Here is a 26,172-nt window from a genome sequence, read left to right on the forward strand (position 1 = left end):
CCATGCGGTAGATGAGCTGTAATTGAACTCTTCCCTGTTAGTGTCTTTGACTTCCATATCTATCTCCAGCCCTGGGTCCCCAACCACCTCCTCAGTGTCCCATGGGCGCTGCCAACTCCATTTTAAATTGACTCAAATTGAACTCATCATCCTGCCACCCTCGCCTCCTCCTATGTCCCCATCTGAGTGGCAATGCCAACACCCATTAGTCATCAGGATGGAGGCAAGAGCCAGTTTGAGAGGGAATAAGTGAAGTGAGTAGGTGCCAGAGTAAGTGGAAAGTGTTTGGGTCAGTGGCACAGGGAAAGGGTTAGCTTTGCACAAAAAAACAAAAGGGGGTGGGTTAGTCTTAGACATCTGGAGGAAAGAGGTGAGAAAACGGAGGATGGAGAAGCCAAATTTAGGCTTCTGGTTATTAGCTGCTCATCACCACGGTAACTGCGTTACTATGGCAACAGCAGAGACAGCGCCGCATCTCCCAAGCACCTCGTCGGCTGCCGTTACCTCCACACTAGCCGGACACTTCCGTATGGGGGGCTGCGGCCCTCCGGAAACGGGTTAGGAAGACAGGAATTGCTGCTGCAGTAGCCAATCCGATAGGCTATGTGGCTAAGGACGCATAGGAGGGATCGGGACTTCTTTGAAGCTTGCCAAAGGGCGTTGAGAAGGCGGGAGCGTATTCCTGCCTCACCACTTAGGGGACGAGGAGAGGAAGGGGGCGGGGCCCAGGTAATAAAAAGTGGGGAGGATACGTCCACTCTCGCTTTTGCCCAATAGAAAGCCAGAAGTCCAGTTAAGGTGCCCAATGGGAGCCGTCGGCAGGCCCCGGTGCAAGGCACGCCCAGCCAATAGGAGGCGGCGGCGGGGGGCGGGGGCGGGCGGAATAGTCTGTGAGGCGGAGGCGGAGCAGGCTCTGCTGCAGGAGGGAAGATGGCGGACGAGGAGAAGCTGCCTCTTGGTTGGGAGAAGCGCATGAGCCGCAGCTCAGGTGCCGCGGGGGTCCGGGCTGGGGCGGGGCCGCGTGGGTCTGCGGAAGCAAGGCTCGAGCTCGCCCCTCGGGCGCGGTGGCGCCGCCTGATTCCGGTGGTGGGGTCTTGGCTCCTCCGCGTCGTCCGGGTAACGGCTCGGCCCGCCCTTTTGAGGCTTGGAGCCGGGAAGCTGGAGAAAACAGTCTGGGACGGGCCTCGGGAGGCCCAGCGCGCTGCGGGGGGCGGTGAAGGGCTGGTGATCCCACGGCATTCCTCCGGGCGATGGCCCCTGGCCCTGCGGATCGGGCTGCACCTTTCGGCCCAATGCACCTGACGTCGCGGGGGAACGCCTCTGCACCCCGCTGGTCCCGGGGGGGTTCACCTCTGGGGGAGGACACCCGAAGCCCGTGCTTAGGGCGTGGCCCTAGGGTGTACCCCAGCCTGGGATGCACAACCTACTCCTGCTACCACGCCTGCCACCCACACCTAATGCTGAGCCTCTGTTCTTGGGTCCAATTTAAGGCTTATCCATAATAATGTCAACAACAGGGCACTTGTATGAGCTGTAAGCATTGTGCCAATCGTTTTAAGTGACTTCTCTGAATGGCCACAACTCTGGGAAGTCGGCAGTCATTACCCCCATTTTGCAAGTGAGGAAACTGAGGCCAGAAAATTTAAGGAACTTTACCAAAGTCATTCCTTACAGGGGGTGGGGGCTGAGGCTGGGTTAGAACCCAGTCAGTTTGACTGCAGAGCCCCATGCCCTTGTCTCTGCAAACTGCAGAGAAGCAGGCACTGCGTCTTGTATTCCACTGCCTTCACTGCCCATATTAATCATAGCCGCAGTAATAATTCTGGTGAGCACTTTGCATGCATCGTCATTGACTCTCCACATTAACCCCCATGTAGTTTGGTGGCCTTATCTCTCCACTGCCACTTTTCAAGGAGATAGAGTCCATTACCACAGTTTTATAGACCATCAGTGGCTCAGCTCTCACTTTGCTCCAGCCCTGGCCTGTGACTGTGACCTGTGGCATAACCTGATGCTCTGCTCAACTCTGAGTCCCCAGTTCTGCCATATCTGCTTGGCTCGCCCCTGACAGTCCTCCTCGGGGTGACATTCAGCCCTTCACAGTGCTGGGCACAAGTCCTCTATGTAACACAGGCAAACTCTGGGCCCCTCCCACTTAAAATTTTTTGTGTGCTGTGTTCACTCCAGGCTCCTCAGTCCCTGGTTAATATCTGGCCCCCAGTAATGCTTGACCTTCGTTGTGTACCACAGTACATTGTAGGGGGAAAGAGCAGAGCTTTGGTATCTGACACTCCTGGGTACAGTTCCTGCCTCCTTCCATAATGTGCTTGGAGCACAGTAAACACTCAAGAAACGTTACCTAGTTTTGTTATCTATAAAATGGAGATAGTATCTCTCACACTCTTAATGTGTCCCAGGAGCTATCCTAAGTACTTTTCAGATGTGAACTCATTCAGTCCTTAAGTAACCCAACAGGCAGGTACTGTTGTCATCTCCATTTTACAGGTGAGAAGACCGAGGCCTGGGGAAGGTAGATCATACAGTGAGTATGGGGCAGAGCCAGATTTGAATAGGTGGTCCAGCTGCTGAGTGCATGCTTTGAACCACGTCATCTCCCCTACCCTGGCTTCTCTGTTGTCACCCTGGGTTATTCAAAGTTATCAGTGACTGAAGTTATCATTTCTAATTTTCTTACTTGCTTGATTGGTGCTGATCTCTCCCCATCTAGAATGTTAGCTCCCTAAGGGCCTGTATCACGTGGTGGACACACAGTGGATTTGCTGAATCATGGCATCTCATAGGCCAGTCCCTTATTCTGGCCTCAGGGTGATGTCCTATGAGCAGTGCCAGCTGAATTCCCACCTCCTCTTCCCCCAGGCAGGGTATACTACTTCAATCACATCACTAACGCCAGCCAATGGGAACGGCCAAGCTGCAACAACAGTGGGAGCGGCAAAAATGGACAGGGGGAACCCACCAGGGTCCGCTGCTCACACCTGCTGGTCAAGCACAGCCAGTCACGGCGGCCTTCGTCTTGGAGGCAAGAGAAGATTACCCGGACCAAGGAAGAGGCCCTGGAGCTGATCAACAGTGAGCAGGGCTAGAGACGATCTGGGGGGAGGGAGGGTACCTCTCCCGAAGAGCGTCAGGACAAGCCTTGTAGAAATCACACTAGACCCTACACCCCAGCTTGCTCAGCTGTCGGGTGTGGCATTGGCTGACACCAAAGTGCATGTACATAAAATGAGCCTGGCCCACGTGACCAACTATTATTTCCTCTCCCTCCCTCCCCCTTCCACTCTCTCTGAAAAGCAATGGAAAAAATATCCTCAGGTGAGGATGAAAAAAAAATAGGCTTTGTCCTGTGGGCCATTGTTGGCAGAACCCTGATCTAGAACAGGCCAGTATGGCTGCCACTACCTACATATGGCTATGTCCATTTAAATGAGTTAAAATGAAGTAACACTAAAGATTGGTTTTTTTAGTCACACTTCAACTAGTGGCTGGTGGCTGCCTTCTACAGCGCAGGTAGGATGTAAAAACATTTACGTCCTTGCGAGAAGTTCTGTTGGACATTGCTGGTCTGGATCTCATGTGTGATTTAATCACCCACTCATCTTTTCCCACCAGAGACCCCAGACCTCTCCGTGGTTGCTCCTCCATATAACTGGTCCCTCATTCACGCCCATCCAGCCTAAGTTCCCATTGGACTCTGCCAGGTCCTGGCTGTGTGACCTTGAGCAAGTTACTTAGCATCTCTGAGCCTCAGTCTCTCACCTATAAAATTAGTGTGATAATAGGACCCACCTCATAGGGTAGATGTGAGGACTCTGACCTAATATAGTAAAGCACGAATAACAGCACCTGGCATCTAGTAAATGTTCTATAATTGCGAGCGGTGATAGTGATTGGTGTTATTAGCACAAGTCTGGCAAAGAGTACCCAGTCAGTCTTGGCTGTTGTTTAAGTATCATATCACTTGTTCCAGTGCTTGGCCTATAAGATATTACTTACACACATGCAACACCCCCTCCCCCATATGATGTCTGCACCATTAGTGGTACCTGTTAGCCTCATACCTCATAGCATTGTAGAGAGCATCTCAGTTCTTGCACAGAATCCTGAAGGCAGATTTGAAAGCTTGCCTTCTGAGCTTCGTGAGATCAGGGACTGGATCTGTGTCTTTCCCTACTATATTCCCACCACCTAACACACATGTTAGCTTGGCCCATGTTAGCACTCACAGCGTTGTTTCATGAACCAGTAGGAAGTGAGAAGGATTCTTGGCAGAGGAAATGACAGAAATAAACGCCTGGGGCTAGACTGTAAACAGAATTCTGGAAGGCTGAGCAGGGGGCTGAAGAGGGACCAGATCCTTCAAGGGCAGGTCCCTGCCAGGTTGAGGAGGGTCAAGAGTGAAGCAAAGAGTTGGAGTCTTTCCTGGTCATAACAGGAAACATGGCCAAGTTTGACCGGAGAGGGGCCCTGCAGTGCTGTGCTTTCAGAACTGTGTGGCTGGAGGGTGAAGGGCCAGGGAAGCCGGAAGGTCCAGGGCCCAGGCTGGCTGGGACCAGCTATGAGTGATGGAGAACGGGTAGGGAGGTTGTTGGGCTGCCCCAGGGTAAAGAAGGTAGTGGGTGGGGAAAACTCAGAGAATATCTTGAGGTGATGTCTCCTCCTCCCAGCTCACGTGGTCCCTGTTCTGAGGCTTCTGGACCACACAAGAGTGAGCAAGAGGTAACAGACATTTGGGATTGAGTGGCAAGAGGAACAACTGCTGGTAGAGGGGACTTGGGAAGAGGTACGTCTGGGGAGGGACTCACTAAATCTGAGGGGGCCCGAGGAAGAGACATTGGGGAGGCAACTGAGAGAGCGCTTGGGTTCAGCGGAGCAGCCAGGCCAGAGACAGAAGCTCTTAGAACAGTCCTGACAAGATAGGAGGCTAAGACAGGTGAGCACAGTAAGATCTCATTGTGGCTTGGAAGGAAAACTGTCAGGCTGTGAGGGCTGCCTGGAAGTGGCAGGTAAGGATGCCTCCCCCACTTCTCGGATGGAATGTATATCTGGTGGGACTGACGCTGGTGGGGGCCTGAGAGTGCTGAAGTCAGCTTTGGTCTTGGGGAGGGTAACCTGGGGGGGGGCAGGGGTTGTGTTTCCACTAAGCAGCTGGACCCTGGAGACACCTTAAGTGGATGCAGACTATGGTTTACAGGTAGGGCATGCCCGCCTGTGCTGGAGGACCTGGTGGAAGCTCTGGGAGGAATTGTAGCTAGAGATGATGTGAAGTGAACTTGGAGATGGGTGGGAGGGGTGGAACAGATTCTAGAGAGATTTAGGAGGCAGAATCCAGAGGAATGGGTGATGGATTAGATGGCCGGGGGTGGGGTAAAGTCGGAACCAGTGTGACCCAACCTGGAGTCACACAGAGGTCGATCCTGGTGCCAGCTGTGTGGCCTTAAGCAAGTGTCTTCATTTTCAAAGCCTCTGTTTCCTTTTCTGTAAAATGGGGACAAGGTGGGCATGAAGATCCAGGGAGTACTCAGTAGACCAATGGAATGGGCTCAGTGTCTGGTGCTTACTGTCTAGGTGGTGGAGCCTTGACGTCAGTCATTTAGGAGTGTGTGGTGGGGGCCAAGGTCAAGACAAGGTCTTTACTCGCAGGCAGCCCCTGCTACTTCCCCAAGGCAGATGGAAAGAGCTCTGGGCCCATGGGAAGAGCTCTGGGAAGGGATGTGGGAGGCTGGTGGGCTCAGCGGGCAGACCCTCTGATGACCTTGGGCAGTGATTTCCCTCTTTTGGCCTCAGTGTCCTAAGACACTGAGATAGGGTTGGAGCAGGCTTCCTTCAGGTTGTTCGGAGGGAGAAGCAAGATGCGGGCTGTGGTGCCATGTCAGCGAGCTTGGAGCGTTTGGGCCTCCTTTTTCTCCCATGAAAGTGAGTGTTCCCCCTGTCATGGGCTTGTTCCAGGTGATCAGGAGGTGAGGATTTGGGCAGCACACTCTGTAGCTGGCAGCCTGGTCTGGAGTCTCATCAGTATCCATTTAGAGCCAGTGCTCCCCATCGCCCCAAGGGGACAGTAGCAGCTACCTGCAGTGAGAACCAGCGCATCCAAGTTTTCTGCTGATGCTCCTTTTCTTAGTGTCGGCTCCTCTGCAGCTGCTGGGCTGTGGCCAGGGGCTGTCAGAGATCCGAGAACTGGCTGCCTGTAATTGCTAGTGTCCTTGTATGAGGAGGCCAGGCCATGGAGAAGCCCTCCGCACCTGCTCTCCATCCCTCTGCCCTGCATGCCCAGGGCCTGAGGGTCCCAGGGAGGCCTGGTGTGAACAGAAGTCCCCCCAAACATACACATGCCAAGGAGCGAAGGCCAATGAGTGCTTTTGGTCAAATCTTTCCACCCTAGGTTGGTGACTTCTAGCCTGCTGGCTTCAGGCTAGGTCTCTGGTTTCTCTGGGCCATTTCTGCTGGATCTTGGGACTTCTGGAATGACAGAACTAAGCCTATCACATTTCTCCCGACCAAGTTTCTTCCCTTGTTTGTCTCCAAACCTTTTTAGGGTCAGAGACCACCCCATTTGTTCACTCACTTTCCCTTAGGTAATTTTGCTGTCATCACACTGCCTTTCCTTGGTGCGTGCCCATCTGGAAAGAGAGAGATGGAGCTCTCTGGTGTCTCTTCTAAGGACACTACTTATTGGATCAAGGCCCCACCCTCATGACCTCATTTAACCTTAATTACTTCTGTAAAACCCATCTCCAAACACAGTCACATTCAGAGATCAGGGCTTCAATACATGAATTGGAGGCACACAGTTCAGTCCGTATTGTGGGGACTGACTGCACTGTCAAGGGCTTGCTCTGGGCCACGCCCTGCTCCAGCACTAACTTCTTTACTCCTCACAATAACCCTCCAAGGTGGGAGCTGCTAATTAGCCCATTTTATAGATCAGGAAAGTGAGGCTCCAAAAGGGAAAGGCACCCACCAGGGTCAGAGCTCAGGAGCAGTAAATCTGGGATCTGAACACAGCAGTTAAGGTTCAGAGTCTACCCTCCCCAGCCTTGGGGCTATGTTGTGATCTGCCAGCAGAGGCAGATGCTGGTCTGTTGTGCATCCTGTTTCAGGAGTTCCTGAACTCCCCGAAGCAGGTGGAAGGTGCCTGCTCCAGACTGGGAGCTCCTTGAGAGGCCGCCATGGTCTGACTAGCTCTCAGTGTCCCAGCCGGAGCTCCGTTGGATGAGGGTTGGATGGGCGCTGGATGAGTGCTGTCATGGTGACTGGTGTTGACACAGGTGAGGCCAGGACATTGCTGGGAAAGGCCAGGGGGGAGCCGGACTGGTTTGTACTTCTTTTCTGCTCCTCTTTAGCATTTGGACCTGAGGTTCACAGAAAAAGCATGAGATTCCTGCATTTCTGCCTACAGAGCCCAGTGGTGGATCCCTCTCCCTCCTTCCCTGTGGCCTGTTTCTGTCTCATTTATTTATGAATTCCTTCACCATTAGTGAACATCTGTTCTGTATACAGTGCCAGGTGCTGGGGACACAGCAGTGAGCAAGGCTGACCCAGCCCCTGTCCTCCCAGTATGAGGCAGGCCACAGATGCACAAACAGGACAGTGTTAAATGCAAGGCCTAGGGAGGCACCTCACAGAGCAGGGTCTTATGGAAGGCTCCCAGGTGAGACCAGGAGACAGCAGGCAAGCTTTAGGTGGGAAGAGACGCCTAAGCAAGAGTAGCATTATGCACCATTATGGACACCATCGAGGTGGCAGGTAGCTGGGGCTGAGGGAGCAGAGAAGCAGAGCAGGACTGGGAGGGACATCAGGGAGGTAAAAGACTGAGCTGAGGGGACACAGGGGCCTGAAGGTTCCCTTGCATCTTGGCTTGTGGCCAAGACCAGACCCTTCCCTAAAGGTCAGCCTCTAGAAAGGCACAGTTGTGCCTCTTTTTTCCCCTTTTTTAAAAATATGTTTTTATTGATTTTATAGAGAGAGGAAGGGAAAGGGGGAGAGAGAGATAGAAACATTGATGAGACAGAAACATCAACATTGATCAGCTGCCTCCTGTATGCCCCTCCCCTACTGGGGATCAAGCCTACAACCTGGGCATGTGCCAGGACAGGGAATTGAACCGGTGACCTCTTGGTGCATGGGTCGACACTCAACCACTGAGCCACAGTGACCAGACCAGTTATGCCATATGAATGGGTTGGTGCACTGAGTGCTCAGGATTCCTGGGCTGGCAAATTGAAGTCCAGACAGAAGAGAGAGGAGGAGGAACCTTGGTGCTGCAAGGGTGAGGGCAAGGAGATACCTGGAAGTACAGGGAGAGGAGAAGGAGGGATATCCTAGTGACATCACCTATGGATGCACCTGGCACAGAGGCACCATCCATCATCCCCAGGGGGGTGTTCTGACCACACCAGGGCATTGTGGGCAGAAGCCACCATTCCTGGCAGGCCATAGCAAGTGGAGCTTGTCACATCGATGAGTCTTGCTAAGCAAATAGCACATCACGGTGGTGGCCAGACCAGACAGAGGTATCCCAGTGAGGAAGATCAGGGAGAAGTAGGGACAGCCTCATCACAGGACATGCAACCTACACAAAAGGGAGAATGGTGACAGCAAGTGACATTTCTCAAGTTCTCTGCCAGCACTGTGTAGGGTATCACTAGTCTACTGGCAAATGACTTAACAATTCAGACTCAGGCAATTCAGACTCAAAGACAAGAGTGACCAGGATGGCCCTGAGAGCATCCAGCAGATGAGATAACAACACTGCAGTTGCTGCTGTGATGTATGGTGAGACAGGTGATAAGAATATAGTCATACTTATGCCAATTTAACTGCGGCCCATGGCAGATAGGTTACAGTGACTTTGAGGTCAAACAGGAATCTGAGGCTGATGGACCTGGTGAAGTTTGCAGCAGCCCAGCATCAGGCAGATGGCCCTGACTGGGTGTCTGGGTCTCAGGGTAGCAGATAGGTTATTCAGTAGTGTCCCTGTGGTGCTCAGACAGGTACCAGGCAGGTGTGTCACAGCCTTGTTTAGGTCAGACAGGAGCGGGGGTCGAAGCATCACAGTGGTGCGCAGGAAACTCCCTGGCAGGTGTGACAGGGTAACCCATCTGACATGGGCTGGTGCCCTATTGCTAAGGTAGGTGGGTATGTGGTCCTGGGCACCCCGAGAGGCCTCAGGGAGAATGCCCTTAGGAGAGTGGATGTCAGGATGGCCATGGTGGCCAGGCTGAGTGGAGGTCTGGGGCCAGATCTCCTGGGAGCCCACCTTGTGGCTGAGCCTGTGGGTACAGGGAGGAAACTGGCAGGGACATCCATTCATGTGCAGGACAGCTGGTTGGAGCAGGACACGCATTTCAGGGAGGGAAAGACAGGTTCTGGCTCCAAGAGCTCCTGGCTGGACTCAAAAGAGCAACTGGTGGCTCCCTATCTATACACACAGGGTCCTCTGTGCTGATTCCCAAAGCCAGTCACACTGATGCTTGTTGCTGCCCTGTGGCGCCCTCTGCTGGGATCCCTTTTTCTTAGTCATCCTTTCCTTCATTCTGTCAGCCCCAGCCTCCCTCTCCACCCAGAGGAAATTGGAACCTGTTGGGGACAGTTTGGGCTGCACAGAGAATCTGGTGCTCTGCCAACACACCCTGTTGGGGCAGCTGGGAGGATAGCCATGTTGGCTGCCTCTGAGGCCATAGTCCGTGGGAGTGACACATGTCCTTTCCTGAGGTCTCTTCATGACACCCCAGTGAGCTGCCCGGGCCTTCCCCCAATTTTTAACAGATAGGACACCTAAGGTTCACAGTTGAGGACTTGGCCAGCTCCCATGGCAGAGCTGGGCTCACTCCCTGGCCTCCTGCCTTTCTCCTAGAGAAGCTTCTAGAAAACTTTCCCACCACTATCCTGGTGACTCCTTAGGGGGCCCTAGATTCCAGCATCCCTCTTTGTCTCTCCTGTTTCCTGCTATCCTCCCCAGTGGGGCCTGAGGGTAGATTTTCTCACAGTATGTGCAGGAGGTGGGAAGAGATAATGCTAAGTTTATATTATATTTGTGTGGAGTGGGGGAGAGTGATAGAGGGAGCAGGAGTTTAGGAATGGGGTGTTAGACCAACATGACTGTTGGGGTTACTGCAGAGTAACAGTGCATGTGCGTGTGGAAGGCACCACTTCGTGGACTCCTATGACTCTAGGTGTGATTGTGTGCATGTGTGTGCAGGGAGAAGGCATTTGTGGATGTGTGTTAGCATGTAGGGGTGGCGAGTATTTACATGTGCTTGCGTGTGTGTGTGTGTGTGTGTATACGCAAGTAGAGCAGAGGTGACACAGCTCCATTCCAGGTGATGTGCCACCCTCCTTTGGAGTCCTCTGCCCTGTCTCATCCTGCCCCTGACATGGTCTCCTGTGTGCCTTATGTTATGTGTTTCCACAGGCTACATCCAGAAGATCAAATCAGGAGAGGAGGACTTTGAATCTCTGGCTTCACAGTTCAGTGACTGCAGCTCGGCCAAGGCCAGGGGAGACCTGGGTGCCTTCAGCAGAGGTGCGCGGATAACGGGCACCACCAAGCCCTGGGGGACCTCTGGCCCACCAGCCTTAGAGGATGGGCGGGAAGGCCCCTGCCGCACAGGCCTTCAGAGTCCACCAGGTGGCAGCACAGTCCCTCAGGCTTCAGAGGCTGCCTTGCTGGTGGAGGAGGGCAGGGGTGACTGCAGAGCCTTCTTGGGTTGGGGAGTCATTCTGTATTTCTTTGCACATTTTTCCCCATCACAGGCCCACCAGGCTACAGTTTGCCTCTCCTCCCGTTGGGAGGTATAAGGCAGGGGCCCCTGAGAGCCCCAGGGTAGTCTTCCATAATCCTCTGCTCTACCCTTACTGGTGGGGTGAGGGGAGGATGGGTTGGATCAGCAGCCCCAAGTTTAGGGCTGTCTGGCTAGGGCAGTGGGAAGAGAAGACCAGAGGAGACCAGGTCACCACCACCTCCTCCTCTTTCCCTCCTTCCCCTCCATCCCCAAGATGCCCAGGATGGGGTGAGAGGTATGGGGTAACCAACAAGGAGCTGCCACTCACCCCAGGAGGCAGATGGGGCAGACAGGACAGATGTGGCAGGGGCCGGGAACTAGGCTCAGGGAGAATTCATCACTGAAATGCATCTCTAAGCACGCAGCAGCAACAGTAGCTCTGCCTGACATCCCTCATGCTGTCCTCAGGCTTCCTGGGGCCTCTTTAATGGCCTTCCCACCTCCAGCTGGGCTGCTCAGCAGTGTGACAGGGCCATAAACCGAGTGACAGATGAGTTGCGAGGCTGGGTACAGGCTGGAGCCCCATCTGGCCAACCTGCCTGGTCCAAGCTTCTGCCAGGTCTTGACCCCCACACATTATCCTTTACGTTTCCCCAGGTCAAATGCAAAAGCCATTTGAAGATGCCTCCTTTGCCCTTCGGACAGGGGAGATGAGTGGGCCCGTGTTCACGGATTCCGGCATCCACATCATCCTGCGCACGGAGTGAGGGGGCAGGTGGCCCAGGCCTGGCCTGTGGGGTGGGGCAGGGTGGGGTGGGCGGGGTGGCTGGGCCTGCAGACCCTGCTTACTGCCCCAAGCCGAGCATGGGCACCTCTCCCTGCTGATGTCACACAGTATTTATTGTTCCCAAAATGGCTAGAAGAAGGGCTCTGCACCATTAGGGGCTCCTTGTCTGCCCCAGGTAGGGGCTGTCCCCGCCAGATTCCCTCTTCTTTTGGAATTGACATGGAAGGGCAGTGGTGTAAGGAGGCTCCCAGAGCCCCCAGACCCAGGGGATGGGGGTGACCTGTCCCAAAGGGAAAGCCTAGTTAGCTGAGCTGTCCTGTGTCCAGGATGGGGGTAGGAGGGCCTTATGTTGTTTCTGGTTATGCCATGTTCCTCTGTTAAATTGCAAAAAGCAAATGCTCTGTGTGGGGCCCAGGCTGCTGCTGCCTTGGAGCCCTCTGAGCGGCAGTGCAGCACCCTCCGCACCTCCATTAAACCTGGAACCACTGCTCTGCTGTCCTGTGTCTCATTTCCTCTCTGCCGAGGTGAGGGGGCCACTGTCGGGAGAGCAGTCCTCTCCTGCCTCCCCTGGTGTCCCATTGTCCAGGCTGCCTTTCCTCCCTGAGAAGCCTCCCTATTCTGGGCCTGAAGACATCCAGGAGTTCATCCCAGCACTAGACTTCAGGGCACTGGTCAGTGCCAGTGGTCCTCAGACCTGGGTATTCTAGAATGCAGGGACCCTGCCTTGACCCCCACAGCTGATTCAGCAGGTCAGGTGGAGCTGGAGATCTTCAGGGGATCCTTGGAGACCAGATTTAAGCCCTCTGCCCTGGGTGCTCCCTGTACGTGCCCGCCCCCCGCACACAGGCCACCCCGGTTAGAATGAATCATGCCCAGCACCCTGGTGCCCACTTCCCTGTCACACCACAAGCTCTTCTGGCAGGCTGTGCCTGGGTCCTGCCACCTCTGCAGGTGCTGGGGAGGCCCTGCACAGGAACATGGGGGGAGGGGGGTGTCTTGGAGCTGAGGGGATCCCTGTCGCAGATAGGGGGAGGTGCTGGGCTCTCCCTCCTCTTAGGGTGGGACTGTGGGTGTGGCCTACCAGCTCTCCATCCTTTCCTGACAGCTGCCCCCGCATCAGGGCCTGGGCTGGGAGCTCAGTTCATTCTGGGGGTTTACGGGCCTGTTAGGTGGTTTTTCCCACTCTGCCACCCCCCTTAATGGGACCAGCCCGCATCAGAGGGAAGGCCTGAGTCTCGGTCACCTCGCAGACCAGTCTGGCAGGTTTCTGGAGCAATTCCTCTCTGCCCCTACTCGAACATTTGTCATTAGGTTTAATGAATTTCAGCTCTAATGGGCTGGGGAGAGCTGGCTAGTTGGCTGCACCTTCTGACAGAATCTTCCATCGCCTGTGGGGGCCACAAGGCAGGCAGCAACAGCCCCATTATTTGCGTCAACAGTTCTGTGGGATCCGCGGAGCAATCACCCCTCTCCTGGCCCAGTGGTTACTCTGGGAAGGATCAGAAATGAGTGCTTGTGGGGCAGGAGGGTTTGCAGAGTTCTGCTTCAAGGCGAAGGGCCTCTGGAGAATGGGCACTTTCAACACCAAAGGCCCAGAGGAGGTGTCCATGGACTCCCAGGTGGCTAAAATCTGCCTAGCAGAGGGGTGTGTATTTTCCTGTTCTGGCTGGCACGAAAGTGGTCTTTGTGGCACTCTCTGTCACTGTGGGCATCCATGTCTCAAGTGTGCATGTGGCTGTGTAACCCTAGTTGTCTCTAGGTATATGTCCAGTGCGACCCTGGGAGTACTCCCCCCTCTGGGTGTGACCCCCTCCCCATTGTCTAGCTGTGCAGCAGCCAAAACACAAACACAAAAGAACATCACTGTTAGATAAACATGTCCCCAGAGCCCACTCAATGTCAGGCTGATTCATGATTCGGTAGCTGTGGCTTTCCTCACCTGCTCCACATTCCCCCTGCCCCCTGCTGCCCAGAAGTGGGGTCATAAATCCCAGGCCTTCAGGCTGGTGACAACAGTGTAGTCTCCCCTGCAGCCAAACTTCATCCCAGCTGACTGGTGCCCACTCTCCCCTGTGCACCAGTGAAGGCTTCTGTGGCCACAGGGCAGGGCCAGTTTGGGTCCCCTCATCTCAGAGCAAAGTGCCTTTCAGCATGTCTATCCAGGAATCGATTCCTTTCCATGTCAAACTTGTTAATTTAAATGGAAATTAATTGCTTTTCTTGAACATTTCTTTAAAAATTGGTTTTAAATGAATGCATTAGGCAGTCGCATTTATTATTCATTAGATTCCTTCACAATATGGCCCTGGTGTCCCGAGTTCCCGGAGATGCCAGCAAGGAGCGGAGATGATTTAATCAAGGAGGCCATTAATTAGAGCTGAGGAGCTGGGGGGAGGGGGAGTTCTCCCAGAGGAGCAGGTTTCACAGCCTGTGGCCTCAGCAGGGTGGGGGTGGGGTCTGGGCCAGTGGGGCTCTTTGCACAATGTTTCTGCTCAGGATTCAGTGGGGACCATATGTTGTGGTGGACAGTACTACCTTTGTTCCTGACCACCAGCCCCAGAGGTCACTCTCCCCACATCCTTTGCTGTCTGTCTCACCCAGGCCACCAGGGATCTGGCTAAAATAAAGCCTTCATCTGCTCTTTCCCTTATGTGACTCCACAGCCTCCCCCCCAGGCTCCTGAGGATTTGGCCTCAGTTTACTTCAGTCTCTACCTGACTCACCCCTTCCTGTCTCAGATACATCCTAGCTTTGCCTGTCCTTCCCCTCCAGGAGCTGTGGTCCCTATGTGGGGTCCCCAGTGTCAAGCCCACACCTGCCCAAGCCCCTTCCAGATAAATGGGACTTAGGTGTGTATGTGTTCAACTGAAGGCTCCCAGTGCACCTTCAGGCTGTTTCTAGCCTTTTGTTAGTAGATAACTCAGAACATGTGCAACTCATATAAAATGATTTCGAAATCACAAAGCAAAAAGAAGAAAAATGAAAACGTCTGTGTCCTACCCACTCATACCCAAATTCTAAAAGCAGCCAAGCTGTTAAAGCCCCCATTTAAAAAGTTGCCAGAGGGCTCAGCAATGCACCAGATGATCAATGAGTGAAAAAATGATGGAGAATATTCATTTGAGGCCAGTTTTCAGGTGTTTGGATCAAATTGCTTTTAAACAAATTGTTTTCAATTGAAACTTTGCCTATTTCCCCAAAGGGCTTGCCCAGCCCGCCCCCCAGGCTGGGCTCCCCTGCCCTGGTTCACAAAGCTTGCTGCATGGAAAGGGGTCTGGCGGGTATGGGTCTCCAGGCTTGGACTTACCCTCCAACACTGCCTCCCCTGCCCCTTCCGGACACAGAACAACCAAAGCATCAAATGTCAAAGGTCCCGTTTATTCCAGCAACCCAGAAAGAAAAGGTGTAAATAAAAATAAAAAGAAACAGATCCATGCACTCAACTCCTTGAAAGGGAAGAGGGAAAGGTTCAGAGAGAGAGAGAGAGAAAAGGAATGGTGGGAGGGAAGCAAAGAGAGGGGAAGGATGAGAGACAAGCAGAGACAGAATGATCCGGAGAGTCAGATCAATAGAGACAGGGACATCAATAAAAAGGCAGAATGACAAAGAACTGGAGTATCAAAATCAGATCAATAAAGGAGAAGAGACAACATTGAGAAGATGCGCCAATAGAAATACGGAAGCAGAGAATGAAAGCTTCGAGAAAGGCAGGGAAAGAAAAAAATAGCAGGAGGGAGGCGGGGCAGGACAGCGACAGATCAACTTGAAGGGGCACAGGCAGAATAGAAAGGGCCCCTAGTGGCCCTCTAGGGGTCCCCAGCAGTGCTGATGACATGGAAGAGGGTGACGTTGTAGAGCACCTGGTGGCCGTTGTTCCAGGTGTAGAGGGCCCGCTCACGGGGGTTGTAATCCAGCATGGAGATGTGGGAGTACTGATTGTGGAAGGGCACGTCCGTGTACTCGTAGCTGGACGTGTTGGTGAAGTAAGCAAAATAGACCTTGGCCCCTGCCAGGTGGGAATTGGTCACATAGAGCACGCCACAGATCATGAAGGCCTCGCCAGCGCTGCGCTTGGGGTAGCCCGTGTCCCAGGATCGCACGACCTCAAGGGTGTGCGGGTCTAGCCGGCTGACCACAATGTTGCCTGCGTTCTGGTTGGTGGTGTACACAGCCCAGAGACCGCTCTCATCCACCATGAAGTCCATGTCAGAGAAGCCACCCCAAGAGTAGGGGAAGGTGTTGTTGTAACCGGCCCCCGGGAGGCTCCTCTGCACCAGCACGGAGCGTGAGCGGAAGTGGTACTTGACGACCACATTGCTCTGGTACTTGTTGTAGAACAGGGAGCCATTGTACACCACGTGGCCTGTGCCGGCCCACGGCTGGGGCAGCAGGTGCTGGATAAAGTTCTGGCCTTTGATGAAGTCTCCCAGAGTGCGGAACTCCAGAACACGTCGGCCCTTGTAATAGCCATCCATGTACCAGACCTGTGAGAGAGCCACTGGTCACTGGGGACCACTGCCAATGACCCAAAGTCTCCAGCACTCACTCAGGAATCAACTGTGGTCATTAGGGATCAACATCACTAAATGGTCCTTAGTCAGTCATGGGAAGACCAGTGACCATTCATGACCTATCACAGTCCTAGTGACTGGGATCATTTGATCAGGGAGTGCCATTGGTCTTAAAACACACACTAAACGGACAGTGCTTGATCCCCAAGGATCAAGGAAAATTGCAGTCTCGGGGACTCACTGGACCGGGGAATTCACTGGTCATTGGCTATTGGATGGTTAATGGCCATTGGACAGCCACTGGGTGATGAGAGGTCACTTGAATTCATTGCCCATGGTAACCCCTGCAGCCTCGAGATGACCAAGCCTGTAATTAGCATCTTCATCATCATCATCATCACTCGTCAGCATGTTCATTAGCCCTAGTGCCCTTACTAGGGCTGCTTATTGAGCTATCATCTTAAAAACTTTAAACATAAGGAAATTGAGTATCCAAGACATTAAGGAACCTTGGACAGCTAAGAACTGGTGGAACTGAGTTGCAAATCCAAGTCTGATTCCTAAACCCAAGCTCTTAACCACCTGGTTGAACCACCATAATCCCTGGCAGGACAATGTTCATGGCGAGGATATCAGTCACTAGTATTGTCACTGGATAGTTAATGAATGGTTCCTGTGGGTCAGAGGTGATAGTCAATTGTGGACATAGGGACCACTGGGAGTACAAAGGTCACTGAGCGGTGCTGAGCTGGGGGTGGGGGGAGGTAGCTCTCTAATTCTTGTGAAGGCACTTGTTACTAGGTAGTTATTTAAAGGTCAGTGGTCACTGGGAGCTGGTCAGTAGTACTAGTAACCACAGTCATCAGAGGTCAACAGACTTGGGGATTCATAGGTCTGGAAGGCCCTTGATCACCTGGTAGTCACTAGACAGTCAAGGGGAGGCCCAAGGGCACTTTGGGCTACAAGAAAATCATTGGCATGAAATCACCAGGCACCTATGGGTAACCACAGGCTATGTCCCTCCCAGGCTCTGACCCCTAGGATGGACACAGTCACTCACCCGGCTGTCCGCACTGGGGGCCATCGTGTCAGTCATCCAGGAGCCGAAGCGGGACCCCATGGCTCGAATGGTGATGGGGTTACTGACCCCAGTCAGCTTCCCACAGCCTGGGAGGCAGGAACAGGGGGAATAAGGGAGTGGGGGGGTGGAAAGAGCTCAAGGGAAGTAGGGCAAGGATGAGGTGGGACTGGGAAGAGTTGGGACCAGGGGTCAGAGTGGATCCAGAGAGCTGGTTCCAAGATGGAGTTACACTGGTGGTCAACAGGCTAGATATCAAGGGTTAGGGCCATTTCCAGCTTTGGCATCTATTTTTTGTCTTGGGAAGGGAGATCAAGGGTCAAAGTTTAGAAGTTAGAGATAAAAACTGTCTAACTTCTGCATACACAGGTGGTATTGGGGTTGGGCATGGAGGTCAGGGGTCAAGGTCAAGGGTCAAAGCATACCCAGCTTCTGGGCGCAGGCGTGGAGCCGGGCCTCCAGAGCCATCACCCGCTGCTGCAGGTCCTCATACCCGTAGGCACCCATCTCCTCCTGGATGGCTGCAAGGCTGCTGGACAGATTCCTCACCTCTTCCCGCAGGCGCACAATAGTCCGCGTGTCTGCCTTATACTGCTCCAGGACTGAGCTCAGGGGCAACAGCTCCGTCATCCTGTCCTTCAATTCCTACCCACGGAGATGGAACTGTCACTGATCCCTACTCCTGACGTTTAACCAAGACACGACTCCAAGCTTTGACCCATAGCTCACCCCTTATCTTTGACATTTGGCCCATACCGGACCCTAGATCCCAGCCAACCCTCAGTCTTCCCAGATTTGATCCTACTCTCAAAAAATTGGGCACCATTCCCAACTCTCCCTTTGACCTCTGACCTGAACCCCAAAAGACTCACCTGAAAGCTCTTGGCGGAGAGGGATCCGTCGGCCGCCCGGAGTCGCGCATCCAGGCTCCGCATGAGGGTCTCCATGCTGCGCACATACTGGAGGTCACGGTACGTCCGCAGCTCAAGGACCTCCATGGACTGGGAGACATTCTGGACCTAGGAACTGGGAGGGTTAGAGACAGCCAGACTCCTGCCCCCACCGTCTCCCCAGAGATGCCACAGATGGGACCTGGGAAAAACCCAACCCACCTTCTCCTCCCCTGATCTTACCAGCAGCCTGCCAATGGCATGCCCAACCCATCCATCGGCTCCGCCTGGAATGGCCACCATCACTTCCCACCTCTCTCTTCCCTGGCCGCCTGCTCCCACTGAGTCCCCAACAGTCAGTTCTCCACAGAGCAGCCAGAGGGAGCTTTTCAAAAGGAAGACTGGACCACCTCCTTCCCCATAAACTCTGCGATCACCTCCTTCCCTATAAACTCTGCGCGCTGCTTCTGCCCCCTTGCCTGCCCCTTTCCATGTCCATCCACTCCAACCACCAGCCGCCTTCCCTCTCACAGATTCTAAGATCCTCCCCTCTTCGGGGTCCTCGCACTTGCTGACCCCTCTCCCTGGAACGCTGTTCCCGTCATCCTCCCACATCCGGCTCCTTCTCATCCTTCAGGTCTCAGCTCTAGCATCACCCCCTCCCAGTGGCTTTATCTGATCACCTGTCTCCAGCACCTGCTTACACACCCTCCCCTCACCCAGGCGTCATCCTCCCAGCTGGACTATTATCTGGAATGCTCTTATTCGCCTGCCACCTTCAGATGGGGTCCCCAGAGCTAGACCCAGTGTCTAGCCCGTCCACAGCTGAATTCCTAGTGCCCAGCATTGGCCCCAAGCTGATACTTAATAAATACTTCTTGGCAAAGTGAGTAAACTGAAATTCCCTAGCCCTGGCCTCTCCTCACCCAGACTGAGGCCCCCTAGCTCCCACCTCCACCTGGGTAAAGTGAGCTGCACATGGCCACGGTGAGCCCCACCTGGCTAAGGCGAACTCAAGGGCAACACTGGGTGCTTGTTGAAATAATAGACTTTCCACATGACACTGGAACTTCTCAGAAACCCAGCCGCCTGACACCCACCCTGGGCACCACAGAACATTATATATAGCCATTGTAAACAATCAGGGGACATCACATGGATGCCCCAAACTGTTGGGGAAAGCAGTCCCGGTGTCATGGGTAAGGCAGGATCCCACGGAGTTAATGGGTGGGAGGCTCTTGTGACGAGAAGGCCTCTTCTGTTCCCTGCCAAGCCTCAGCTTCCTCCTCATAGGATGACGGTGGGAGGTAACTGGACACCAACATTAGAACTGTCTAATGGGCAGTCAGCTGGGCAGTGGCAAGGGACAGCAATTAGCCTATAAAGAGCACCAAGTCTATAAAAGGATGTACTGAATGGGGACAATTTTCTATTGACCACAATCACAAGGGGAAGAAATCTTTATACAAGCCTCTTGGGATAGAGGGTGAGACTCCTCCCCAAGGGACACAAAACACCTTAGCAGGTGAGTCTGGTAAACTAAAGGGCTGAGTGGGGCAAGCACAGTGGGCTGGAGCTCACACATGCAGGAGACACAGACGCTGCCACTAGGGTCCTCTTTCCTCCTGGTCCCCACGCAGCACTCAGCTTCTTCTCCAATGAACCACTGAACAGATATTAACTAAAAGACCTACCTGGAGGGGAGGCAGGTTCTCTGCCAGCTCTGAATAACCTGCATGGCTAGATGTGGCCCCGGTTGACCTGGATGGGGGCAGAGGGCAGGATGGGAATCGGGAGATTTCTCTGGCTTCTGAGGGAAACCTGGAAGGTTCTTACCTTCTCCATCAACTGCCGCAGCTCCCGGCTCCTGCCATCTCGGGAGCAGGTGCTCTGTGCGGGGATCACGGCCGTGCAGATGCATTTCCCATCAGGGGCCTGCGCTGAAGTATATAGCTGCCAGCCCTCCTCTGGGCTTTGGAAGAGGGTCTGTGGAAAGGTTAAGGATTAGAGAGCAGGAACCCAAAGGGGACTTACCCGTCACCGCTGGGGAGCAAGGGGACCCAGAGAAACAACAGACGCCCTTTGCTGGATTCCCGGAATGTGCAGAGTGCCTGGTGCATGGAAACCCATTTTACAGATGACAAGATTGAGGTACGAGGGGTAAAAGAACATGGCAGGGAATTGTGAGATTCGAGCCCTTCCACAAGATGGGAATTTAATCTCTCACACACATTGGCGCGCACATGACATTGCCTCCACAACCAACGTTAGAAATAGGCCTGCTCACACCGACACCCAACCCCGGGCCTCCCTTTCTGCTCCCTCGGCCCAGGGAGACACATAAGCTCTGGATATACCTCAGAGGCCACTAAGCACAACCCTCCTATTGTCTACTCCCCACCTCTGTCCCTGCTCCTAAGAAGCCCAGGCAAGGTAATGGCCAAAGGGTGACAATCCTCACAGAGACTTCCAGGCCCTTGAATAGAAGCTACGACCTTCAGACTCCTCCTAAATTACACTTCAAGTTAGTTTATATAACTCAGGTAATGCGGGGATCAATCGTGGCTGTTTCCCAAGCCATGATTCCTTGGAACACTGGCGATCCTACCGGGTATGCTGGAAAAAGGGTCTTCTGTGGTCAAATAAGCTTGTGCATTGTTCAGAAAACACCAACTGCCCAAACTCTGACATTTCTCTTAGCAATATTTTTTCTGATTTATTTCGGGCAAGAGAAATAAATGAAAAATAAACAAATGGGACTCCATCAAACTAAAAAGATTTGGAAAGCAAAGGAAACCATCAACAAAACAAAAAGACAACCTACTGAATGAAAGAAGATCTTTCATAGCGATACATCCAATAAGGGGTTAATATCCAAAATTTATAAAGAACTCATACAACTCACCACCAAAAAAACAATCCAATTAAAAAGTGGGCAGAGGACCTGAACAGACACCTCTCCAAGAAGGACATACAGATGGCCAATGACATATGAAAAGATGCTCCCTGGCCAGGTAGCTCAGTTGGTTAGAGCACTGTCCTGATACGCCAAGGTTGCAGGTTCGATCCCTGGTCAGGGCACATAGAAGAAACAACCAGTGAATGCATAAGTAAGTGGAACAACAAGTCGATGTTTCTCTTTCTTGCTCCTTTCCTCTCTCTCTAAAATCAATCAATAAAAACAATTTTAAGAAGAAAAGATGCTCAACACCACTAATCATCAGAGAAATGCAAATTAAAACCACAATGAAAAAAAAAGACCACAGTGAGATATCACCTCACCTGTCAGAATGGCTGTCATCAAAGAGACAACAAACAGCAAGTGTTGGGGAGGATGTGGACCCCTCGTGCCCTGTTAGTATGAATGAAATTGGTGCAGCCACTGTGGAAAACAGTATGGAGGTTCCTCAAAAAATTAAAAATGGAACTACCCTATGACTCTGTGATCCCACTTTGGTATATATCCAAAGAAACCCAAAACACTAATTTGAAAAGATATATGCACCCCTATGTTCACTGAACTGTTATTTACAGTAGCCAAGGTATGGAAGCAGCCTACGTGTCCATCAATAGAAGGCTGGATAAAGAAGAGGCGGTGCACATATACAATGGAATATTACTCGGTCATAAAAAAGAATGAAATCTTAACCATTTGCAACAACATGGATAAACCTAGAGGAAATTACGCTACATGAAGTAAGCCAGGCAGAGAAAGACATACCACATGATTTCACTTATATGTGGAACCTAAACAACAAAGTAAATGAACAAACAAAACAGAAACAGACTCATAGATGCAGAGAACAGACTGATGGTTGCCAGAGGGGAGGGGGTTGGGGGACTGGGTGGAAAAGGTGAAGGGATTGAAAAGTACAACAAATGGGTAGTTACAAAATAGTCACAGGGATGTGAAATACAGCCTAGGAAATATAGTCAACAATATTGTAATAACTATGCATGGTGCCAGGTGGGTATCTGAATTATCAGGGGGATCGCTTTGTAAATTATATAATTGTCTAATCACTATGCTGTGCTCCTGAAACTAATATAAAATAATACTGAATGTCAACTGTAATTGAAAAATAAAATGAAATTTAAAAAAGCATTGACTGCCCCTGGCTGGAACATGCTGGGCCTCCAGATCAGGCTCCCTTGAGCTTCCCCAGAACACACTGGAGTTGGTCCCATGTCCCAATCCTTTTGTTTTTATCATGGCATGATGGTCTCATTTGTTCAACAAGTATTTGTTAAGTGCCTACTGTGTGTCAAGCTCTGTTCTGAATATTGAAAGCACAGCAGTAAAAACACACAAATACAAAAGCTCTTCCAGGAATGCACATTAGAGAGACAGAAACAAACCATTAAGTAAACATCGAGTATTTCAAGGGTGATGAGCGCCACAGAGAGAAGTACAGTAATGCCGGGAAGAAATGATGGGGGACACGGGTTAGAGGTGGTTAGGGGCTGCAATTTTAGGGTAGCCTGGGAAAGCCTCCATGAGAAGATGCATTTGAGTCAAGACCTGAAGGAGGTGAGGGAGAAGCCATGTGACTATCTGGGAAGGATGTTCCATGCAGAGAGAACAGAAAGTGCAACGGTCCTGAGGCAAGATCCTGCCTGGCATGTTTAGGAAACATGGAAGAGGCTGGTGCAGCTGGAGCAGAGTAAGCGAAAGGGTAAGTGATGGTGTGGGGGTAGGGAAGAGGGAGAGGAGGGCAGGGAGGAGACAGGGCACATGTTCAGGGCCTGTAGGCGGTGGGGAGGATTGGTGTTTGCTGAGTGAGGTGAGAGCCATGGAGGGTTCTGAACAGAGGATAGACATGACCTGACTCAAGTGCTCACAGGCTCGCTCTGGCTGCTGTGGGGGGAACAGACTGGGGGGGGTTAGGGAGTAGGGTGAGGGCAGGAGACCAGGGCAGAGGTGACTGCACATCCAGGCAAGAGATATGGGTGGTGAATGTAGAGGTGGGAAGTGGAAGATTCTGGTCCTATCCGGGATGTATTCCTATAGGCACGGAAGAAATTCTGATAAAAGCCCAAGTGTTTTACAGAGAAACAAAGCCCTACGATAACCGATGCCTTGCAAGCCGTTAACTGGGCGCCCAGCAGGGGTTGCTCCCCTGAGTTGTGGCAGAGAAAAGCCAGGCTGTGAGTTATGCACAATCCTGGAGTCTCCAGCTATTATACACCCACCTTTTCCTCTCCCACTCAATAAAGCCTTTTTTTAAAAAGCTTATTGGAATGTGAGTGAGTGATATAATTGTACAGATGAGCTTGACACCTCACTAATTTATAAGGAAAAAACCCATTCCTAAACGCCATCTGAAACTACTGTAATTAGTCGTTCTTTGTGCCGGTGTACATCCCTCTGAAATTGCGCGAACCCCTCTTTACTAGTCCACGTCCTCCCTGTGGAGAATGGAGGCGCTCGCCTTCCCAGACCCCCTTGCATGCAGCTATGATTCAGGTGGAGCCACCACTCACACCTCTGCATTCTTGGGGCAGAAGTGTCCAGAATCACCCAATGCCAAGGGCTTTCTCTGGCACTCCGAGCCTGCTCTGCCTGTGCGCCGGGCAGGCAGGAGTCCCATCCACCTGCAGGCCCCATCCATGCCTCATGGGAGGTAGTGATAAATGCATCCCTCTCACCTCCTGCTAGGAGAGCTCTGAGGCGAGCGCGGCTTCCCAGGGGAGCCATTAGGACCTGCACTCTAGGTGCCCACAGCAGCACAATCTCCAGCTCACCCTGCAGGGGTTTCCTTCACTTCTCCTCTCACTTCCCCCACTGGTTCCTCTTGGGATCACCTCCCAGGTGAACACTTACACTCAACTCCTCTCCTCCAGCTCTGCTCCCGAGAGAGCCCAACCCAAGACAACAAGGGTGGCCCAAGACAAGGGTGACTCAAGAAAGCTTCCCCCATGGTTCCTGGAGAACATAGTACTAGCTTTGCCTCCTTTCACAACAAATCCAGTTCTTTAAAAACACACAAACACAAACAAAAAGCAACAAACGTGAGTCCAAGCTTCCCCATCCATGTTCCCTGGCTCTGATCCCCAAGCAATTTGGACAGAACCCCCTGAAAATTCTCACTCATGCAGAGACCAAGCTGCCCAGTTCAACAGGATTAACATCTCCTTCTTACAATTCTTAGCCTGTGCTTTGAAGCAAACAATCCACGTTCTCTCAACAACTAAAATATTGAATTGCAAAGAAGCAAGATTTAAGTGGCAAGGAGAGGCAGCCTCCACGGCTTTCCTAAAATAATTGTCTGCATGGACGCCCCTCGTGAGAGTGCTCTCTGCAGCAGTGTAATTAAATGCCTGAGGTTTGGCCGCCAACTCTCAGCATGGCAGAGATCCTGAATTTTGCCCGTAGTCAGGTTCAAGATCAAATACTGCACAGGCAAGTTCATGTCCCCAGGGACCACTGGAACGTCCCAGAAGGCTTGATGTTTGAGGATCCAAATGCCTGCTCTTCCAGACTGGGTTTAGCTTGGAACCAAAGTCATATACTCTTGGAGGTCACAGCCCTAGGGACAGAGAATGGCTTATACTAAGGAAAATGCTGTCACAGCAGGTGTGAGAGCCCAGGAGCTCCCCAGGTAATGACCCTCTGGTGGGGTGGCCTGTCACACCTCAGATGTGGCAAATGATCTAGAGAAGCCAGCCACTCTCTTGGCTCAGACACTGGTTCCGAGTTTAATATTCCTGCTAATGGGTTCTAAGAGGGTAAGCTACTCTTCAAATTGTCTTTCTGGCTGGGATTTTTCAAATACTTTCGCTGAGGCCGCTGCCCCAATTAAGCCCATGTCTCTGTAACAGATCCAGAATTGACTGAGACTGAGAAACTCAGGGAAATTTTTCCTCGCTGTCACACCCAGGTCTCAGTGCCCAGCTCCACCACCTACGCCTTGATTTAAAAACAATTCCTGGATCTTCCAGAGGCAGAGGGATTGCTCCAAGATCCCGGGGGCAGCCAGCCAGCTAGCACTGGCTATCGGGGATCAGCCAACAAGAATAGAGCAAGCAGCTGCCTCTTAATAAGACAAGGATATTATTGCATTTGAGGCTGGACAATTTAATCAGGAAGCAGAAGTGGCTTGGGGCTTATAAATTTATTTGTACCCTGCCTTGTTCCAGAGAGGACCCAAGTGGTTTGCAAGGATATGTAAAATACCACACAATAGTTCCAATTAAATAGAAGAGTGGGAATTAGACGTTTCTGGAGGACAGTCTGCCAATCCAGAGCCAAAGCTTTAAGGCTTCTGCATTTACATTTGACCCAGCCAATGCAAGTCTAAGAGTTTAGCCCAGGGAAACTGTGTGGATGAGCAATTGCTACAAGGATGCTCATTAAAGTACCAGGCAAAATTGGACAACTGAAATTTTTCCCTCTTGGTGTCTGATGATAGAAGGATTGATTTCAAAACTTAAAGTACATTCACAGGAGGGAATACTATGAGGACATTAAAGTTGGGGATTAGTGGGGATTTTAATTGCCATCTTCAAAGGTATCTTATCTTCTGAGTTTTCTACAATGAATGCATATGAGTCTTGGTAAAGATTTTTTCAATTCCTTAAAACATTTTTTTTTTTGCAAGGGAGAAAAAGGAGACAGAAAAAACAGGAACATAGAGCCAGAAATGAGGCTAAGAAAAACTGATCCCTTAAAAACCCAAACCACCAACATATGGTTGGGTCATAAATTTGGCTCCTAGCTCCTTACCCGCCAACTCAGAAAGGTAAAGCTGGTCATTTATGCGGTTCCCAGAGTCCTGAAACAAAGTACAGCAGATGCTCAGGAGAAAGCTTAAGTATTTTTGGTACCAACAACAGGCAAGGATCTCTCCCACTGTCCTCCCAAAAAGGAATCTGTGTGATGTCACCAGCATCTTTCCAGATAACATCCTTACGATAGAAATGACTCCTTCCTCTGGATGTCCCTTATTCCCACTCACACAGTACAGTAGAGCCACACAGTTAAGAACAGTGTCCTGGCTGGCCAGTGTGGTTCAGTGGTTGAGCATCAACCCATGAACCTGGGGGTCATGGTTCAAATCCCAGGGCACATGCCTGGATTGCGGGCTCAATCCCCAGTAGGGACCGAGCAGGAGGCAGCTGATTGATGACTCTCTCTTATCACTGATGTTTCTATCTCTCTCTC

The 26,172-nt window shown here is 52.0% G+C and overlaps 2 protein-coding genes across 4 annotated transcripts in view; one reads left to right on the forward strand and one right to left on the reverse strand.

Annotated features, from left to right (window-relative positions):
• The first annotated feature begins 929 nt into the window (after nucleotides 1-929).
• On the forward strand, nucleotides 930-12,017 carry PIN1 (peptidylprolyl cis/trans isomerase, NIMA-interacting 1). Of its 2 annotated transcripts, XM_016207964.2 has the most exons (4): nucleotides 930-988; nucleotides 2,878-3,090; nucleotides 10,433-10,543; nucleotides 11,400-12,017. In XM_016207964.2, the coding sequence occupies exons 1-4, from the start codon at nucleotides 931-933 to the stop codon at nucleotides 11,507-11,509; spliced, it is 492 nt and encodes a 163-aa protein (XP_016063450.1). In that variant the 5' UTR covers nucleotide 930; the 3' UTR covers nucleotides 11,510-12,017. The 2 variants fall into 2 exon arrangements, with proteins under 2 accessions (XP_016063450.1, XP_016063449.2); XM_016207963.2 differs by lacking the exon at nucleotides 11,400-12,017 and having other exon boundaries at nucleotides 10,433-11,229.
• Nucleotides 12,018-14,886: 2,869 nt separating this feature from the next.
• Nucleotides 14,887-26,172, reverse strand: part of OLFM2 (olfactomedin 2) — a 63,461-nt gene continuing 52,175 nt past the window's right edge. For both annotated transcript variants that reach the window (XM_087816704.1, XM_087816703.1), the window contains exons 2-6: nucleotides 19,845-19,994; nucleotides 17,991-18,137; nucleotides 17,544-17,763; nucleotides 17,101-17,207; nucleotides 14,887-16,013 (exon numbers count right to left, since the gene is read on the reverse strand). In XM_087816704.1, coding sequence (XP_087672830.1) covers nucleotides 15,336-16,013; nucleotides 17,101-17,207; nucleotides 17,544-17,763; nucleotides 17,991-18,137; nucleotides 19,845-19,994 — 1,302 coding nt within the window. In that variant the 3' untranslated portion in view covers nucleotides 14,887-15,335. The remainder of the gene's footprint in view (nucleotides 16,014-17,100; nucleotides 17,208-17,543; nucleotides 17,764-17,990; nucleotides 18,138-19,844; nucleotides 19,995-26,172) is intronic.

This window comes from Miniopterus natalensis, chromosome 4 (genome assembly GCF_054644295.1).
Source record: "Miniopterus natalensis isolate mMinNat1 chromosome 4, mMinNat1.hap1, whole genome shotgun sequence".
Lineage (NCBI taxonomy): Eukaryota > Metazoa > Chordata > Mammalia > Chiroptera > Miniopteridae > Miniopterus > Miniopterus natalensis.